The following is a 20,829-nucleotide window of genomic DNA, read 5'->3' on the forward strand; positions in this document are numbered from 1 at the left end:
TACCCTCAGGTCTTGGATCCCATAGCCTTTCTTCAATGTGATCTGGAACATGTCAAAGGAGCATATGTATGCTGCCAGCCTAGATAAGCTTTGTTTTCCACTACCACCTACTCCAACAAGAAGTGCGTAACCGCGAGGGGCTTCCAAGATACGACTAATGCGGCACCTGATAATGGAAAAATGAATATAAGGACCGTATTAATTCAGTTTCTAATTTTCATGGATGGTATATATTTTAAGGTTAAAACTGTTTTTTTTTTGCATTAGGATGCTTTTTACCTCCTTATACATGCTGTCATTGATTCATCTTTCTATTGCCAACTTTTTCCAGTATTTGGAAAGCTTGATAGGTAGATAAGTTTAATCATCCTTTCCTAAAGAGCATAAATACAGCACCATTCCTCCACCTAAACTCACTGAATTTACAACTTTTACAGTGACCTCTTGTTGAACAACATTTTAAAGGCCTGATCAATGCCTACTAAAGTCAGTAAAAAGATTTTCATTTAACTTCAATGGGCATCGATCAGGTGTTTAGGAGCAAATCTCAGGCATTTATATTAGGAGATCTGGACTACCAAAACAACAGGATTAACTAAATTTTGTTACAGAATCACTTCATAAACAGTGTGTTTGAAGATCAGCCTTCAATTTACACCTGGCATTTTTAGCTTAGAGTTTGAACAAAGAACTTGATAATCATCAAAACATTCTAAGCCAAGCTGATATTCAACCATAGATCAAATACTCAGCTGAAATCAATGGAGCTGTGGCTAGCCATCTTATGCCAGATGAGAATTTGGCTCATAAAAACATGATTTAGTTTAATAAGAATCTGTTGGAAGTACTTTAATATTTTTGTCCACAGATTAGTGCTTCTAAAAGTTAAAGAAGAAACACATTATAAATAATCATCTAGGTTAAGCTAGTAAACAAAATAAACAAAAAGGAAAACAAAATTTAAAAAATCCTGAAAATTGTCTTTTAAAATTTCAAGATTTCAGTCATCTGATTCTAGTGTTACTACTGTTTAATAGCATTGTAACACAAGCATTTGAAGACTCCTTAACCATTTGCCTCACTGAATACTCTAAACATTGTATGATAATTTAGAAATTGTCATCATAGTAGATCATAACCCACTCCAGAAATCATTCCTGACAACTATTCTTGAGTGGAATCTCTTTAATTAAAGCAGTCAAATAGTATCTATATCTAACATGGATACCTCCTGAAAGGAGAACAGCAGACCTGTTAAACCAAGTCTGATATGTTTAGCTCATGGGCAGAAGTATCATTGTCAAGCCTCTAAACTGATTTCATAATTATTTAATTGATAATTAATTAATAAAAGTAATAGAAAGATTTAGAGGATTTAGCTTCCATTGCATCTTTCAGCAGTTGCTGCTCCTGAGGTTTCCTAAGAAAACTGTTAGTTTGCGTGGCACACATGGATGCTACCTGCTGTCTCTAGACAGTGAGAAAGTTAATGAGCTACCAACATTCCAAGAGAAGGTTTCTGCACTATGATAATCACTTAAATCTCCCAATCAAGAGAACAGAGTCTACTTCCCCCCAAGAAAGTATCTGTAGGATTATTTGTCTATTCCAGCTACTTCCTACTCTGTTTGGAGAGAGATTTCCTCAATGGACTGCTCTGCTAAGGATGACTTTCACAGTACCTGCCCCACTGAACATGTGCTACATAATAAAGAGGCAGAAATACTAGTACAATTTAACAATGAGAAATACTTTCATCTTCAAAGTTTTGACATCACAAATAATAGGAACTGCATTAACAAAACTTAGCTTTGTTAGTAGTGATCACTATAGCTCCCTGAGAAACTGCATGTTAATTGAGGCCCGGTCTATACTAGACCAGGCAGGTCGACTTAATGAATGCAACTCCAGCTACACAAAATGAGTAGCTGGAGTCAGATTACCGTAAGCCAAGCCCTAGTGGCTTCCACACAGTGGGAGGCCAATGGAAGCAAATGCTCCCATCAGCTTCCCTTACTCCTTGCAGGAGGAATACCAGATCCCAGCAGGAGCTGTCCTTAGTGTTTGATTTATGGGTTTATACTAGACTCACTAAATTGAACATTAGAAGATCGACCACCAGTGGTGTCAGTTGTCTGCTAAGTATAGATGTGCCTTGAGAGAATATCTATATTAGAAAGAAGCTCTAAATAGTGAAAAGTAAAAGCTATTTTGTGTCTGCATTTCACTGACTCAACAGAATAATTCTTTGCCGCCTGAAAACATTTCTAGCAAACATAAACTTCTACAGCTTAAGTTGCATCTCAGAAATTGTGCTGCAATTTTTCTGCCATCTTGGATTCCAATATACATCCCCACAGAAAAAAACAATATGATGGATATAAAGTTGAGAGTACATATTAGTAACTTAAGGGTAAGACATATTATGGGTTGTTGTAAATTAGTATTACAAACCAAGCAAATTCAGAGTTCAGATTATGTTTACAAGACATTTATATTAGGGATGTTAAATTGCATTTAATCAGCTAAACGAGTAATCTATGGAATTTCCATCGATTACTTGATTAGTTAATACAAGAGGAAACTGTAGAGCTGCAGCAAGGTTAGCTCCTGGGACTTTTAATACCTTAAGGCAGAAGTGCAGCATCTGGGACCTGGCGTGAGTCAGGAATCAACCGATTCCCAGCTCGGGCCTGGTCCCCCCCCCCCCCCATCTCCTCTGCCTCCACTGCCACCCTGTGGAGACAGTGTTGGGGGGAACTGGCTTTTAAGATGGCTCTTCGCATCACTGGCTCCTGCTCCCCACCCTTGCTGCCTCTCTTTGATAGAGATGTTCCGGGGGGTGGGCGGGGAGAAGTGACTAGTAGAATCACTACTCGACTACTTGATAAGCATATGCTTGTCCGGTAGTCAACTAGTAAACTAGTCCCTTACATCCGTAATCTAGACAGGTTATGGTATGGAGATGTGCAGCTAAGGCTTTTAGAAAAACCTAAGCTCAGCCTTGTAGTGAACACTATATAATAATAATAATAATAATAATAATAATAATAATATAATTTTAATGTCTGTGGTCCCAGATTAGATTAGCCTGATTTTTTAAAGACAACTGATTGTGCTTTTCATATTTTCACCCTCTCTTCTTTAAATAAAAAAGTTGACATACTAAATTTTTCAAAGGACACATTTTAAAAATTATTTTAATACATAAATTAGTGGATTTACTTGCAATTTCTGAGAAAAAAATCATTTTGTACTCAAAGGGTAAATGTGGTTCATACAAAAACAAAGAGGTTGAATCCCTGCTTTACAGGTAAACTGAAACTCATCCTTAACTACTGAGTCTTGACCTGCATCTCTGTAATGTTATTAGTGAAGTTCTCTCACCCTGAATACTACTAGATGGTCGTCTTGGTATAATAATTTTACTAAAAATGCAACTAATCTATAGAGTAAGTTCTTCAACATGGCAAAAGAGGCAACTTCTTACTTAATAATTCTCTGACAGCAGTATCTCCTCTCAGTTTGACTCCGTGGACATAAACAAACATATCAATGGGCTTTTACAAAAAGTCTACTTACAAATGCTGCATGGCATCTTCAAACAAAACTAAGTTCATAGAAGAATTAAGCTCATTGTAGCTTTCTAGTGTCTCTGTAAGTATCTTCCTCAGTACTTCCCACTTCTTGACTGGCATGTAGAGAGGGTTGGCTACCCCATTTGCAAAATGGCAGTAAATGAGTGGGGACTGGAGCAGAGTATTAGCTTCCACATCCTAGCAAATGGGGACAGAAAAAAATGTCAAAAAAGCCCCACAGGAAATACTTTTCATTTAATGGCTGATCCAACACCATAGCAAAAATCTTCAATACTGCCAAAAAGATTTGCTGGAAAGCTTCATCTGAGAGCTGGACAACATTTTTAATTTGAAACTTTTTGTTTGACAAATGACTGTCCTTAATTTTTTTGAAGAAATATTTAATGTTTTTTTAAATTTTCCAATTTTCAACAATAAAATAAATGAAAACCTCAAGCCCACAAAAGATTTCCAGTTTTTTGTTTCCCTTCCCACACACCCTTTTATTCATTTTCTTCTTTTTACCTCTTTTTCAGTGGCAAAACATGGAGGAAAAAGGGTGTGTGTGAGAGTGTGTGTGTTTGTGTGTGTGTGAGAGAGAGAGAGAGAGAAAGAGTGAGAGAGAGAGAGAGAGAGAGAGAGAGAGAGTGACACACACAATGAACACAAAAGGCAAACTTTTTTTTTAAATTTGAGGGGAGTTATGAAATACATGTGCATTTTTGACAAGCTCTATTTCAGATAATAATCCCACTGCCTTGTCTGGGAAATAATGGATATATTTCAGAATAATAAATGTATTTAAAGAACGACAGGACTCTATATAGTTAATTCACATGTGGGCATGGGCACCAATGCACCATTTATTGGGAAAAAAACTACAGGCTTTAATATCCAGCCATTGTATTTTGCTGACATTGTGCTACATTTCCAATGGAATGTTATGCCATGCCTGATATAATGGACAGCACAGATATACATTTTCTTTGTTGTATATGCCATGTTAGGCAAGTGGAAAGATAGTTATAGTAAAGTTTAAGGAAAGGGCTGTTAAAAGAAAACAAACTAAAGTGAGAGGAAAAGACATATTCCCAACTGCCCAAAGGACAAAACATACATAGTTAACTAAGTGATATGATGCCCAAATAAATGGTACAATTAAAAGCTAAGTAATAATTAATGTTTTACATTAAATAATAATTGTTTTATAGTAATTAGTTGCATATATTTTGATCACCTGTCAAACTATTGGAGAAAAATTCTAATGCAAAAGAAAATAAATTAGTCTGACAAGGAAAAAGCTACAAAGGTATTAAATAAATATATTTTTATAACAATTTATGATAAATGGATCAAGTAAGTGCCAACTTGTTACCAGAGATACACCTAGCTATATGAAGATTCATGTAATCAAGAAGACTGCCACCTTCATTTTTGCAGGAGGGCCTCAGGTGTTTGCTTAAAGTTAACAAAAGTGCAACAAACTTGAAAATCCTCCCTCATCAAACATAAGTGCACACCTATGGTCAATAAGAATATTATCATATATGCAGAGACCAGAATTAATTATATCCGACTGAAAAAGCCTTACTTATTATTATGGTCTTTGGAAAGCTATTATCCACTACCACAGAAATGGGCAATAATTTTTTAGGGTGGGGGGAGAGCACTCAGGTAATTTGGAAAGTGGTCAAGGGCTGCACTCTTCCATATTAATGGAGGAGGTGCGGGGGTCTAGGATGGAAGTTGGGTGCAGATGGGAGTTTGCAGTAAGGGATTGGGGTGCAGGAGAGGGTGTGGGGTCTTGGAGGGAGTTTGTGTGAAGGAGGCAGTTGTGACCTGCATTAGGGGACTAGGGTGCCGAGGTTGGGTTGTGACCTATGGCAGGAGAAGATTGTGACTTCGGGCACAGGACTGGGGTACAGGAGTGGGAGCAGGGGTTTTGGTTGTGGCTTGAAGAGGGTATTGGGGTGCAGGATCTGGGAGGGGATATGGGAGTAGGAGGCGGCAGAGGATTTGGCTTATGTGGTGTGGGGGGGGGCAGAGGGTTAGGGTGCAGGGCCCATATGGTTTTTGAATATTTACAAGCCTGAGGAGAGGAGTGGAGGGTGCTTCTCAAGCTGCCTGTTAACAACAGGCAACTTCCATTGGCCAAAGCTGTGCAAAAGCTCACAGCTGTTGAAACAGAACCTGGCTTCTCTCAGCAGCATGCTTGGGGCAGGCAGGGAATCTGCCTGAAACTGCCCACTGCATCTGCAGGCCAGATTTGGCCTGCGGAGGGTATTTTGCTCAGGCCTGCACTACCACATAAACAAGGTGCTTTCTTTTTCTTGACAGAAATCTTACTAACAGATGACGTTAAGGGGAATATGTTCAATCAGCACAATCATTGGCTTCAATTTCTTGAGCTACAGTATGAGATGTATGTGGCAATTTATAGTTACACTTAACTTGACATATCCCTCAACAGCTTTAATGTAATCAACATTGCGGAAGAAGATATTTCCAATCTATATCCTTACCTCAAAATACTTTTGTGCAGTGTCTATCAGCTTTTTATGAAAGAAATGACCATCTTTTGGTTCCACTAGTTTATCTCCATAAACACGTGAAGATTCATGAAGCCAAAGATGCACAAGATCATTTGGCTGCTTTAAACATTCGGGCATAGCAAACCGAATTCCCTAAAAACAAAACAATCACATATATATAACTCCATCCAAAATACACAGCAGCTGTGCATCAAACAAATGTTCGAAAGAGAAGGAGATCGAAGTGTAGCTCTCTAAGGTGTAAGGACATGGTGCATGACCAGATGGGGAAGACAATCAGCACCAGAAGCCAGTAATAAATAGCCCTGTTTTAAGGTATCACTAAGAAAAATCTCAAATGGAGTTTTCTTGGCCAGAAAGAAAGAGGCTATTTAGAATGTGTTGGTTGAGTTGAGGGCCTGCCAGCAGCGAATGTAACTAAAAATGTCTTAGAGGTACTGTCCTATTGCAACCCGGGTCCTTGTCAGCTCTTTAAATAGTTCCCTGCTGGCTTTTGCTGTAGCTCAGTCAGCTCTTGCCTGAGTTGCACACCAGGGTGAACCCACTAACTTTTACTTCTGGGCCCTCAACTCATTAATACAAGCCCAAAGCTTCAACTCCACTAGTTCGCATGCACTGAAATAAGACTTGCCTTGTATACATTAGAATTTTAAAGTGCTAGCTAATTGTTCAAAAATTGACACCTTTTTATCATAGTCAAGACAAATCCAAAATGATATGGCATTCCTTTTTAAGTTTGTGTGGAGTTGTAATGGGATATTCACCTTGGGAGGGTCTCCTAGAAACTTGGTATGGTACAACTGGCCTTTCATATCCCTGTCATGCTCTGTAATTTGTCAACTATTTGGTAGGCCTTCAATGGCTCAGACCCTCAGCCAACTCGTAGTCAACTAGATGAATCTCTTCCATGGTATCAAAGAGTTCAATATGCTGTCAGCCCTCACCAGGGTCTTTATCCCTATCGCTAGGTCCTTGTAATACTGTCTTTCACTTGGGTTTTTAAAGGGACCTTGCCCCCTTCAACAGTGGTTGGCAGGGTTGGGGTAAGAGGTAGGATGATCAGATGACCCGATTTTATAGAGGCAGTACCAATATTTTCAGAATGTCCCTATAATTTGGGACTTTCCTTGCATTTGTCTTATATAGGTGTTTATTTTTGCCCCTCTTTCCCTGCCATCCTGATATTTCATCCTTGCTATCTGGTCACTAGAGGAGATGACCCAGACCCATCTTCTAACTCTGGGTCCCAGCCCAGGGATTTTACAAACAGCAGCCATGTATTGCCTCCTTCAGTTTCCTGCTGTTGTTCCCCAGGTTTTGTCCCCATAGCCTCTTCAATCTACCTCAGGCCTGAAGTTCTCAAATTCTCCTTGCTGAATGCAAGTACCACCAGAATATGTCTTCTGGTTCTCCCTTGAGTGCCTGTGACCAGCAGGGAGCACCCTTTTCTGCTCCTCTGGCCACAGCCAGGAACTGACCTACTCAAACCTTGCAGCTACTTTTATCTGAGCCTGCTGGGTTCTGATTGGCTGCTCCTTCCAGAGGTGGGGGATGGTAAGACCATGGGGCCACCAGCAGAGGGTCACAAATGCATGGTACACTCTATCACAGGAGAATATTACAAATGTTGGACTGAGCAGAAGAATCTCACTAGTCTGTGAGTTGGAGGCCCGGTCTATACCTAAAACGAAGGTCAACCAAAAGATGCTCAAGGATGAGAAAAAGAACAAGACTCCTGAGACACATCCTAAAGCTGACTTAAGCCCCAGTGTAGTCACAACTAGATTAAATGGAAGAATTCTTCTATTGACTTAACCACTGCCTCTTGAGGGGGGTGGATTTACTGCAGCAATGGCAGCAGGTGTTTGCATTACAGCAACATAGTCACAACACCTCAGCTGTGCCATTGTAGCACTTGTATCATAGATAGCCATTTCGTATTTCAGTGAACTGCAAACACAAAAATCCAGTATCAGGGTGCATTCGAGGTTACCGAAATGTAGGTTAGTGAGGGTCCCGTTACAATTTTCAGCACAACTCACCTTTTCCCCTACCTTCTATTTAATTTTTCTAAATTCCAGTCTTGACAACATCACGAGAATTAATTGCTCACGAAATGGGCTATATGAATTATTACAAGAGTTTACAAGTTTTCTGATTCACTAAAGTGAATTATTTACACCACTCTCTTATGGCTTAAGATTTCCTTGTTACCTTATATTTTTATGCTCAATCCAATGGATAAATCATTGCCCATCATTTTGGAAGTTACAGATAGGGCTACAGTCTCAAATTGTTAGATCCTAAAATTTTATTTTTTCAAGAAAAAATGTCTGTAAATATACAAGGATGAAAGCCCATAGACTATGTCAGACAGAAGGCATATATCAATGGGAAATCGCATTCAGTACAAAAAAAAACCCTCTAACCATACCCGATTTGAAAAAAATTTTTTGATGACATATGCATAAAACACTCTGAATTAGCTTCCTTACTGCGGGTACTGGGAGGAGTGGTACCCTCTCTTTTCTGAGAGACTGGAACCATGCAGAAACTCCTCCCTCCTAAGCCATGTGGGTTGGGTAAGAAAAATATTCCAGAGAAGAGCCATCTCCTCTCTTATCCTACAAAAAACTTTCAAGCTAGAAGGATCAAACAGAGAGCACAGTTTTCACTTTGGACTCCTGTGCACTGATTAGCTGTTTGATTCATTCCCCAGCTTCAGTCTCTTCACCTCAGCCTCACTTCCCCCTCTACCCTATGTCTGCTTCCTTACCTTCTCACCTTATGTTTCCTTCTCCCCAACAAAACCTCACTAAAAAAATAATAATAATAATAATGCAGATTGCCTATCTCCTAGAACTGGAAGGGACCTTGAAAGGTCATTGAGTCCAGTCCCCTGCCTTCTCAGCAGGACCAAGTACCACCCCGATGAATTTTTGCCCCAAATCCCTAAATGGCCTCCGCAAGGATTGAACTCACAACCCTGGGTTTAGCAGACCAATGCTCAAACCACTGAGCTATACCTCCCCCCAAAACTGTAGTGTTAATGTGAGGATTGCAAACCATCACTCTGAGTATTACATCCCTTTCTCTTGGGGTATGTCTACACTACAGTGTTATTTCAAAATAGTTAATTCAAAATAAGTTATTTCAAAATAACGCATCTACACACAAAATGCATTTCGAAAGTGTTTTGCTATTTCGAAATAGTGCATCCACACTGAGTGGACGCTGAATTGCATTTAAGGCCAGCCGGAACCAGGTCCGGCAGGGCATCAGGTCAGGAGTTACTTTGTGTGGCTGCTGCATGAGGCTATCTGAGGCCTGTGCTTAAAGTGACCCCCCCCCCCAATCTCCCGGGACAGCGAGTTCTCAGCTTTCCCTGCTTGCTTGCCTACCTCAGTGAGGGACAGCAAAGCATTTTTTTTCAACGTGCTCTGGCTGCCCTCACTCAGGACACCACAGCACTCTGCAACATGGAGCCAGAGCTGCCCCATGGCACTCTGGTGCTTCTTGTGGATGCGTTGCTGTGAGCCTGGCTGCACTTTCTGCAAGCTGCCATCCGGGAGGTCCATCGGGGGGCTGTCAGTATACAGGAGTCCCTGAGGGAGAGCTTCCACCCTGAGGAGCACTAAAAGCCTCCCTGGTCTGCCCCACTGGGGGCTTGTGCCTCATTCCTCCCTCATGTCCTTTCACTTACCCCCTCTCTAATCCCCCTTCCTGATGTCAAATAAAATACATGTATTTTCATGAACACAAACTCTCTTTATTTAAGAAAACTGGGGGTGGGAGGGATGAAACTCTAGTGAGACTGGGGAAAGGAGGTGGGAGAGGGGAGAAGAGCGGAGGGGAGAGGGAAACCTGGGAGGAGGGAGCTGAAAGAGGCAAGCAGGGGAAGAAGGGGAAGGGGAAGCTCAGGGCTTAGGATTGGGGGTCTCGCCCGACCAACCTGATTTTCATGCAAACCTGCTCCTGGGTTCGCATGTGGCCATCGGTAGCCAGGCTGGCAGCTATCCTGCCATAGATGGCCGTGTTCCTCCATCTAGTGCAGAGATTGTGGACATTGGGGGCATCCCTCCCAAACCTGAATAAGGTCCATGATCTCCACCCTGGACTAGGAAGGTGTCCATCTTTTCTGGGCCCTGGCAGGCTCCTGGGAGCTGGCAGACTGCTCCTGGGGAGCGGTGGAGGGCTGGCTGCCAGTGGCTTGCTGGCTCATGTTTTGGGGCCACTGGGTCAGGGGCAGTGACTGCTGGCTCTGGGCTGGCAGGTTTGGAGCTGGCACAGGTACTGTGGCCAGAGTCTATCCTTTTAAGGACTCCATGGAGGGGGGAGGGAGAGGAGTGTTCTTAGTTGAGGCTGGAGTGGACACCAGGGCACCTTGGGAAGGCTGGAGGCCCCCTATTTTGAAATAAGTGTCTACACAGCACTTATTTCAAAATAGCTATTTTGAATTTGGCGTTATTCCTTGTGGAATGAGGTTTACCACATTCGAAATAAGTGCTCCGCTATTTTGAATTAATGTGTAGACACTAGTAAAGTTATTTTGAAATAACTTTGTGAGTAGACATACCCTTGTTGTCTGCCTGTTTTGCCCTCAGATTGTAAACACTGCAAAACAGGGACTATCTGTTACTACTGGGACAGGCCCTAGCACAATGGGACCTTATTATTGGTTGATCCTAGGCACTACTATAAAAAAGACAAGAAAAGAAAAAGAAAAAAGACAAGGAAAAGAAAAAAGATGATGATATGTTGTGCCTAGTGTGAAAAATCAGTCTATGGAACAGACCTGGAAGATGTTTGAGAGATCTCTTAGGTTAAAGATGTAGTGGAATTTAATGGCGGTTGGCAGAAAATTCTGAACCATAGTTTGATGAAGACATATTGCTGCTTGGATCATAGCTGGAACATTCTTTAACACTGATGGATTGAAAGGGTGCCCCTGGAAGTGGAAACCAAGGATCTTGCTATAGATGGTGCTCAGGGCATCAGTGGATGGGAAGTTCAGAGCAAACACTGTGAAATGTCTCTGAAAATAAGAAAAAAGACGATAACATTTTCATTATTCTGAGAGAAGACAGAAGCCAAGTCAATGGCCAGCTGATAATTCCAACAGACTGATGTAAAGTGGCTGAATGCTGTGTGCCACTCAGGGTATGTCTACACTGCAGCTGGGGATGAGCCTCCCTCCCACCCTGGATAGCCAGACTCAGTTTGGCAAGGCATGAGCTAGTGCACTAACAATAGCAGTATGGATGTTAGGGGTTGGCTGCGCTTGAGAGCCAAAGCTGCAGCCTCAGCTGTAACCTCTTCTCTCTCAAATCTGTCTACTCAGGCTGGGAGGCTCACTCCCCCACCCATGTTGTGTACATCTCCTATCCCAAGAGGCCACAACGGGGCTGGTTAAGGAATCAGAGAGCCAGTTGGTCTCGACTGACTCTTATGGCCTCACTTGGGAGCATAAACCAGAGGTGAAAGTAAAGGCCAGCTGACTGCTGTCAAAGAGTTTTGGAAACCCAGAGCAGACATGCACACAGGAAATACCAAGAGGGTCCAGCACTTTATATACTTTAATAAAATCTGTTGGTTGTGAGCATACAGCTCCCACTGGCATTACTGGGAGTTCAAGATGAGAAAAAAAGAGTGATCATGTCCAAAGTAGTGTTTATATCTGTTGCATAAAAAACTACATTCTAAACATTATATCTGACATATTAAACAATAAATGTGGGGTTATTATGCCATAGCGCTTAAAATTGTACCTGGAGTCGAGGGTTGATAGTAAAACTGCCAGCAGTTGGATTCATGCAAGCAACATATTGGCAATTATGTATTTCTTTTACAGTTAACTTCTGCCTATCATACCTAGTCAATAGAAAATATAACAACTTTAGTTTTAAATGATCGATAATTACTGTCAGAGCATGATAGGTAACAATGTTAAGCAGAAAATGGAAATTCTTCTGACATTTCAAAATTTGTTTTCATCCTGACTCAGAATGAAAATTGCAATTCTGAATTTTATGTAGAAAAGAAACTCTGAAAATTTTATTTGGAAACAACAAAATGACCTTAACAACAACAAAAAAAGTATAATAAAAACAAAATGAGAAAGTCATCGAATTATAGAAACACAGGGCTGGAAGGAAACTCGAGATGCCACCAATCCCCAAGCCCCTGCACTGACAGGACCAAACAGGACATGAGGCAAGGAGTCAGAGGACCTGGATTCAATTCCCAGTTCTACTATTAACTCCCTATGTGACTTGGTGTCAGCCGACGGTCAGGGCAGTGTGTGTGTGTGTGTTTCCGAGAAAAGGTTTAACGTCTGTGTCTTTACTGCTAGGACCGGGGTCCCGTCGCAGAGGGTAGCCAGCAGGCCAACAGACGCCCCTTTATAGGAAGAGCTTATTACACCTCAGATTTTAGCTGCTAGGATGCAAAAATCCCTTCGCAGCGGGCAGCCTGGGAAAGACTGAGAGGTGCCCCAACGGACCTGTCACCTGGGAGTGACACAGATCCAAACGCCCAAGCTCTTCCTATACCTGTCCTTTATGACCGGCTGAAGTTCTTTTAAATTGTGCTTGGTTCTGTTACAGCAACTGAAGGAGTCAGGTTAAAAACTTAAACAGTTACAGGTTTATTAAAAAGACTTATAAAAGCATATGATTACAATGGCTATTGCTCTCTCTCTTAACTGTTAGCAAATACAGATTTTAAAAATAGTTACAAAGAAAATAAAGATAGAAAATAGAAATAATGGTACCAAGTGACAGCTTAATCTTTAAAGAGCTCTAAGTCTATGTGTACACTTAAGACAAAGGACCACATCTAGGTACAATTTTTACCCCTTTCTGTGCCTCTTGACTCCAGCCTGTCAGGCTAGGGCCAGTCTCTCAATTCCTAGGAAAGATGAATACGAGGTGGGCGTCCCCTCTGGAACCTCAGGAGATCAAACACCTAACCCGACCAGCAGATAGATGGTAGATTGACACTCAGAGTAAATGTGCTGCTGGGCCTATCTTTATACCCCTGGGGGCCCGTATCCTCTTTCTTATCTTAAGATGCCAAATTGTACCGGTCCATTTTGTGGTACCAGTTCTTACAAGCAAGTTTCAAGTTAATTTACACTTGCAAGAGAGATAACTAAATTGTGAATACTAGACATTTTTTTACTGGACGAGAGATTCCTCCCCCCGCGGACGGCTGTGTATTCGTATCAATATGGGTTTGAGTCAAGGGCACTCCTTGGCAGCGTCTTGGTCAGCAATTGGCATATCTCTGTTTACAGCCATTCACGGTCATACAGCCTGGGCCTTCTGCTCTGTGTGCCCTGTATGCGCCAGGCAAGCAAAAATGGATGTTACAGGGGGGTTCCTGTCTGGCTACACTTGGGCAAGTCATTTAGCCTGCTTTTGGAAAAAGTAGCCTTTAACATTGGGTAACTTCAGTTTTTGAAAACTGAGGCGCTCATTTTTAGAAGTGAAGAGCACTCATATTTTCAAAGGAAGGCAATAAGAGATGCAACTGCCCCATTCCTCTCAAAATCAGGTACTGTACTACATATCAGAAATTTTACACCCAAAATTAGAAGCTGTTGGGAAAATTTGGGCTCAAACCTCTACACATCTCAGTGGCTATACGTATTATTATTTTGTTCAGCATTACAAACAGCACAATATCCAAACATCCAATATGGGTTGATAGTGTGATGCACTGCATTTATCTTGTGCCTTTGAACTTCTTACCTATACTCTGCCCATTAATCCATCACTACTAGGATTATAATTAACATTCCAAACCTCTGGCATCTTCCAGCAGCCAACAATTTAAAAGTAATAAAATAAACCAAAACATTTATAAACTTTTCTATTCATGAGTAATTCAGCCATCACAAATTAATGCCAATAAAATCCTTTACCTCTTACCACAAAGACTTGTATTGTCCTCTCTCATATACGCCCTGCAAGGATTCTCAGATAAGCCTAACTTTAAGCACAAGTAGCCTCATTTAAATCAATGGGACTACAATACTCAAATACATGAACTTAAGTGCTTTGCTGACTATAATGCAAATCAGTACTTTGCAGGACCAAGCCCTACATAAGACAGAGGCAGACAGATGTACACTTATCAGAGTGGTATAGCATCCCACTATAGTTAATGTAGAATATCAACTTCTATTCTAAACATCCTGTGGTCAGCTCCTCAGAACTATCAAAATTTCTTTCGGGCTGAAGTTTTTCATGCTCAGCCTCATGCCAAAAGGAGTGTGGGTTGTGTTTTTAAAGTGTGAACAAATTCAGTGCAGTCACTTGGAATTATCTAAGCATTTGAAAAATGTAGCTTTTCTATATACTCCGATCAGAACTCAGATAAATACTCTCTGGTAGGATTGAATTACCCAATATGAATGTTCAAAACTTTACAACTACTAAGTCAACTTTCCCCTAGCTCAGCTTATTCTATAGAACTGAAATGTTTAAAAAGGAATCAAGTCAAGTTTAAAGAAGATAGCATCAGTAGTTTTAAATGTTCATATTTAAACCAGAAACAAGAAACCTTTTCTAAAAATAGATTTAAAGTTAGGGCAATTTATAGCCTGGGGCAGGTGGGTCTAAAAAGTGTTAGTTTTCTCATTTTGGACTGGTTGATTCCATTGAATTAGTGATATCTCACTGTTAAATAAATTGTCACTTTCTCTCTCTCTGTCTTTTCCCCTGAACATCTGAAGATATTCAGGAAAACATCAGACGTCATTTCTGAATATATAATATTTCCTTCTATATCTTTCACAGAGTTAAAAACTGAATCTACTGTAAAGGACAGGGGAACAGCACAGACACTGGTCTGCCCCCACTCCATCCCTTCTCTGATGGCCACACCCTGCCTCTTCCCACCCCTACTCTGCCCCCACCCTGCTCCACCTCTTTATGCTCTTCCCCTGAGCAACCCTCATTCCCATAACTTCCCTCTCCCTCTCAGAGCATCCTGCACACTGTGAAACAGCTAACTACAGCAGATGGAAGGCATTCTGAGGGAGGGGACAGAGCTGATCACTGGCTGGCGGAAATGAAGAATAGGAGGGGAGCTTGGCTGCTTGCGGGTGCTTAGCATACGCTACTTTTTTCCTATGATTTTTCTGTTTTGTTTTCGGCATGTAAAGAACGGTTACAGAATTTTAGCACATAATCAAATTTTGATTTAAACATAAAAAAACAATTGCTTACCAATGTCCATAATCTAGGTGCTGTCGAATCAGTGTGTGGGGCTGAACTGTTCCATATACATCCACTTCAGGCATGTTCATATCATCAATAAAATAAATTAACTTCTTGTTTCCTATGGGACCATAGTTACGGCCAGCTTTTTTTTCTAGGCTTTTCTCAAGAATCTCTAAAATATTATGAAGGAAATACAAATTCTCAAAACAGTACAGAGACTAACAATCAAGAATGCACAATGAAATCACTTAAGGCTTCAAAGGTCTAGGATTTTCAAAAGCAGCTAGTTGATTTCAATGGGAATTGGGGTATTTAGGCACCTAATGAGATTGGCATTTTCCACAATCTACCTTTTAGATGCCTAGATGCCTTTAAAAACTCTGGTAATTTTGACCTAGTCATATGAAATGCAGTATGTGAGCAGAATGGTTCACCTTCTGAGGAGACCTGTTGAAATCAATTAGGTTCTTCATAGGTACAGGGGTCCATCTATGCACAAGCACTTTGTAGGACCATAGCAAAAAAAAGCAAACCTATAGTGGTTTTGGTCCTGCTTGCAGATTAAGTGGCTCTATAGGAAAGTGTACATTCAGAGACAATCCAGGAAGTGCCAGCTAAGAGCAATGCATAATGAGTTGTGCCTCACTGTCTTATGGAGCAACCTGTTTCCCATCTTTCTGTATCTGTTTTTGTGTGTTACAAGTCTCAATTCTAACACTACTTTTATTCTTATACTTCAAAAGAGTATTTTTTATTTTGTCATTGAACTTCTCTGTAAGCTATGAACACAAGTCAGCAATTTAAGCTAGAATGTGATAGTTCTATATCTTCACAGCATTTACATTTCTTATAGGAAAATAGCACCATTAACTTTTGAAGTTTGATTAATTAATTTGTGTAAAGTGCACTGTGATCATCTGGCTGAAGGCGCCATAGAAGTTCAAAATACTATTTTTCCCTTTTACAATTAAATCTGAAGCTTGTTAAAATCAAATATCCAAACCTGCTGATCTTAAGCCACTACAGTAGAAAAGAACATAAGCAGGATAAACTTCTTTGGTTGATATTAGGATTATGTAATTGATAGGTGAGAGAAACAACAACAACAACAACAACACCACAAGAATTATGTACCAGATAGAAAGTCTAGTCACTTATATACCTAAATTGTAAGTATCTTCGTAGTAAAGGTAAAAGATTTCCCTTTTTAAATGAGAACACTACATTTTTTATTGTACAAGTAATTTTCAATACATAATGTACAACAAAATTAGTTTAGAAATCCACAGTAATTTATCTGATTTGAGCAACATTCCCCAAGAAGCAAGGGCTGGATTCACAAAAGGAATAAGATGCTTAACTGTCACTTTAAGTGCCTAAATTCCAAAATCAGGCTCCACTGGGATTCACAGAGCCCCCACTCAGCTACCCTCAAATCCTGCAAGTGCATAACTCATTCTCATGCTTGCTTGTTCTCTCTCTCTCTCTCTCTCTCTCTGGGTCAACGATTCTTCCATTATTTATCTACATAGGAACAGCTTCACTATTTGGGAGGTGGGGAGGCAGGAGAGGAATAAGAATTACTCTGTAGTCTGGTGGTTAGACCCAGAATCGAGCCTACATGCTCCAATAATTTTTTAAAAATTATTTATTTACAGTGGAACAGCTTTACCAGGAGAGACTGAGGAAGCCTCACATCAGAATATCCCACAGAATATTGCACTAGCCACTGCCCAGTGGCTAGTGCACTCATCCAAGAGGTGGTCCATTCCAGCACCCCAACCATGGTGCTAAAAGTTATTTATGAGGAAGCTCATTTCCTCCTCCCTCACCTTTTGGCTTCTTGTTAAACTGTGTAGCTGCCTAATGCCAAGAGAGCTGAGAATCTCACTTGGAGGGAGGCAGCCTCTCTCATAGGGTGGGGGCGGAGGCTAAGCACACATCCCTTCAGCATGGCAACTCCCTTAGGAAAGGAGCCATCTAGAGTGCCAGCTTTCATCAATCCCATTCTCAGTCTCCTATCTCTCCCCTTCCTTGAATAGGGAGCCTAGGTGCCTAATTCAGTCTTTGTGAATCCCAGCAATATTCTATGGATTTAGAATTCTTTGTGAATTAAGCCCATAGTGATTAGTTTCCAAAACATCTGGGAAACAATTTCATACAATCATAGGATCATGGGGTTGAAAGAGATCTCAAGATTTCTATATCTTGAACAGTTTTGACTTCACATCTTCACAAGACAAAATGATCTGAACTATTAAAAATCATCTGCTGAATTTTTTTTAAAAAAATCTTTGCATACTGAAGTTGTAATGTATTCATTCTTCAGTAATTATTTTCTGTTCCTCTTTGGAAACATTAGACAGGGAATATAAACTCTCTCAGTGCATACAAGTATGAATGACAAATTTCATACTAAAGCACTTGAGAAAATATCATCTGGCAAGCACCTTTCTTAATGGAGAACAAGGCGATGTGCAAATCAGATCATGGCCAATGCAAATGACCACAATTAGTTATTTTCACAATTATTTCATGTATATATAGAGTTGTGGTAAATGTGTGTGCACTTAATCCATTTAAAAATATGACCCAAAAAGCATACACTTAATAATTGTGTAAATTATTGGTTTTTTACATGGATGATAGGTTTCATGATAGCAAATGAGAACAAAGAGGATAATCTGCTCTAAGTCGTTATTTAATAAATGTTGTAGCTTTCCTTCATTTGCTCTGGACTTTACAATATCTTTGGATTGGAGTAGAGAGAAAAATGTAAAGGTTAGCATTGGACTATTTTTTATTATACCAGGTTTTTATGATTGCCTGCAAGTAAATGGAAATATACAGGAACACATGAATGCAATGTACCTACGTGTGGGTGTTTGATATTACTCTAGATCTGATTTATATTAGTTCATTTTGTTTCTTAAATGAACAGCCAGGAAACATCCCACATAAATAAGTCACTTGCTACAATTGCCAGCAGGACACTGAGCTAACTCTGTAATGCACTCTTAATTACTTGGCACAGGGGAGAAAGTGCCTCATGTTGCTGAACAGTGACTCATCTAGCCAGTTCAGAAATGTGGTGATATTGCCCCCAGGAAAGCCCATATAGTCAAGTTCAGGTAGAAGGATGGCTGCTGAGTGTGGAGGAGAGATGTAAACAAAGAACTGAGGTTCACTGAAGGATAAATCAGAAATGCAGAGGAATCTCAGGACCTTTGCAGCTATATCATAGGATTGGGAAAAGTCTGCTGTAATTGTGATGCCTCTGGCCTTCTGCTTCAAACCTCTAACACAATACAGATACATCATGAATTAAAGTAAATCACTGCAAGAACACAGCTCTTAACAAGAGGAATTAACATTCTGGGTGTGGATGACCAAATTTAAATAATAGCTGGTTGCAAAAAGGATCATATGCTATTGAAAAGGAAAGAAAACTTGTTTCCACGCTAGTTGTGGGACACTCCCTCCAAAAGCTGAGATTAGCTGTGGGATTGAAGCAGTTTGTCCCTTAATTTAATATTGAGTTGTTACTGGTAGAACATGGTCAGTAAGAGGGACTTGGTTTTAGAACAGCATTGGTAGATTGAAGAGCTCTAGGATAAACCAAAGTGCTTGTTTATTTTACATTCCTTTTTAAAATTTCCTAAAAACAAGGCTGATACATGATTTTTAAATGGTTCTTTAAAATCTGAAGGCATTTATTTGCCTAGTTTATAATGAATTTAATAAGGTCCAAGTTCCTTAAATGTATGCAGGACAGGAGTTTCAATTTTAACAGAATCCCCTATTGATGCAGACTTGCTGCGGTGTTATTAATGACTGCTCTTAGAAACTCATCTGAAGAAGTGGATTTTGCCCACGAAAGCTCATGATACTATATAAATATATTTGTTAGTCTCTAAGGTGCTACAGGACTACTTCTTGTTTTAAAGTTACAGACTAACATGGCTGCCCTGTTAAACCAAGCAAATACTTGTGACTCTGACTAAATATTTGGTTTACTTAAGAAGTTTCCTTTTAAAAGAACACATAGCCTTCAGCAGCAGTTGCCTAGAAGTTCCTTTCATCTGAATCCGTTTACAAAGGAAAGTGTCATGTCTATGTGCTTTAGGATCTTGTTCATAGCTTTCTGCAGCAAATGGCAACTGTTTGCTAAAACAAATCCCAATAAGATAAAGATATCTTACACTTTGCAGGGCAGATCCTTCACTAGATGGGCTATGACAGTTTGCACCAGCCCCACACAGGGAACACCGGGAGCAGCTGCCACCACATGCAGGGCCAGAGCTGGGGAACCCTGGGAGCAGCTGCTGCCTCGCTCGGGGCTAAGAACCCCAGGAGCAGTTGCAGCCCTGCATGGTGCAGGGATGGGGAGCACAGCCCCGCAAGCAGGCTGGAGGGCAGTGGAGCCAGACAGGTGGGCTGGAGGTCAGGCCTCTGTGTTCTCCCAGGTCAGCAGCCAGGAGGGGAGCCCTGGGAAAGCCCAGATACCTGACCTCCCCTGGTCCGGCAAATTCCCTTGTTCAGGACCACTCCGTTCCCAACGGTGCCAGACCAGGGACGCTTAACCTGTACTCAGACAACTTCTATCTTTTTGGCTTCACTAAGCAATTATTTGAAGTGGCAGATCTACATTAGGCCTTCTGAGAAGCTAAAATAACTTAACATGTACAAACATGCATACACACAGACTCACGCATGCACATGTTAAAATCCTATTACTCATCCTGTAATACATAATTCATGACAGACATTTTGGTTAAGCAAAAGACAGACCATTGTACAAGCTACCCACTTTGTAGGTCTACAACATCTTTATAATCATATAGGCAGCATTGGTTGAATTCTGGTCTTTGCCCTAAAAAGAATTATCTAGGTTTCTTATGTTATAATGTTTATGAGGGACTTACTTTGTAGCACCAATGACGTAGTGTAGTAGTTGAAGGGAACATCAGACACCATGTAATCATCAGAGAAAGCTGCAAGTCTATCCCTTACAAATACTGTTTTTCCTACTCCTGCATTTCCAACAAGCATGACTGGTTTGCCTTTCTCTAGCAGCAAATCAATAAAGTATCTGAGACGTGTGGTCTCAGATGTATGAACGAGGGCCATCTGAAACAAAGAGAAAGAGTAGCAACAATTTTTATTCATTGCTTCAGTTAATTTGAAATAAGTGATCTTTTCAGGCTTTTTAAAAAAATACTATGGAGCTACCTGGTAGTGACCTCATATATATAGTTTGGGTGGAATTTTAAATAGGATTAAATGGGACATGGCTTCCTGTTTTTCACTAAATCTAAGAAGTCTATGAATGTGAAATTTCACACAGGGTTAATTTTATGCTCTTTGTTCTGAATACTTTCTTAATTTTAAATCTGAAATTGAACTCTAGCTGAAATCTATCAATGGCAAGCCAATGTTTAAAAAACCACTACACAAAATATGTAGAAA

The 20,829-nt window shown here is 40.4% G+C and overlaps 1 protein-coding gene across 1 annotated transcript in view; it reads right to left on the reverse strand.

Annotated features, from left to right (window-relative positions):
• Positions 1–20,829, reverse strand: part of DNAH11 (dynein axonemal heavy chain 11) — a 190,061-nt gene that overhangs the window by 50,883 nt on the left and 118,349 nt on the right. Inside the window, exons 46-52 of the mRNA XM_089776661.1 lie at positions 20,286–20,490; positions 15,367–15,532; positions 11,899–12,001; positions 10,926–11,165; positions 6,101–6,262; positions 3,583–3,776; positions 4–166 (exon numbers count right to left, since the gene is read on the reverse strand). Of these exons, the coding sequence (XP_089632787.1) occupies positions 4–166; positions 3,583–3,776; positions 6,101–6,262; positions 10,926–11,165; positions 11,899–12,001; positions 15,367–15,532; positions 20,286–20,490 (1,233 nt within the window). The remainder of the gene's footprint in view (positions 1–3; positions 167–3,582; positions 3,777–6,100; positions 6,263–10,925; positions 11,166–11,898; positions 12,002–15,366; positions 15,533–20,285; positions 20,491–20,829) is intronic.

This window comes from Pelodiscus sinensis, chromosome 2 (genome assembly GCF_052426305.1).
Source record: "Pelodiscus sinensis isolate ZL-2025 chromosome 2, ASM5242630v1, whole genome shotgun sequence".
NCBI classification, from domain to species: Eukaryota; Metazoa; Chordata; order Testudines; family Trionychidae; genus Pelodiscus; species Pelodiscus sinensis.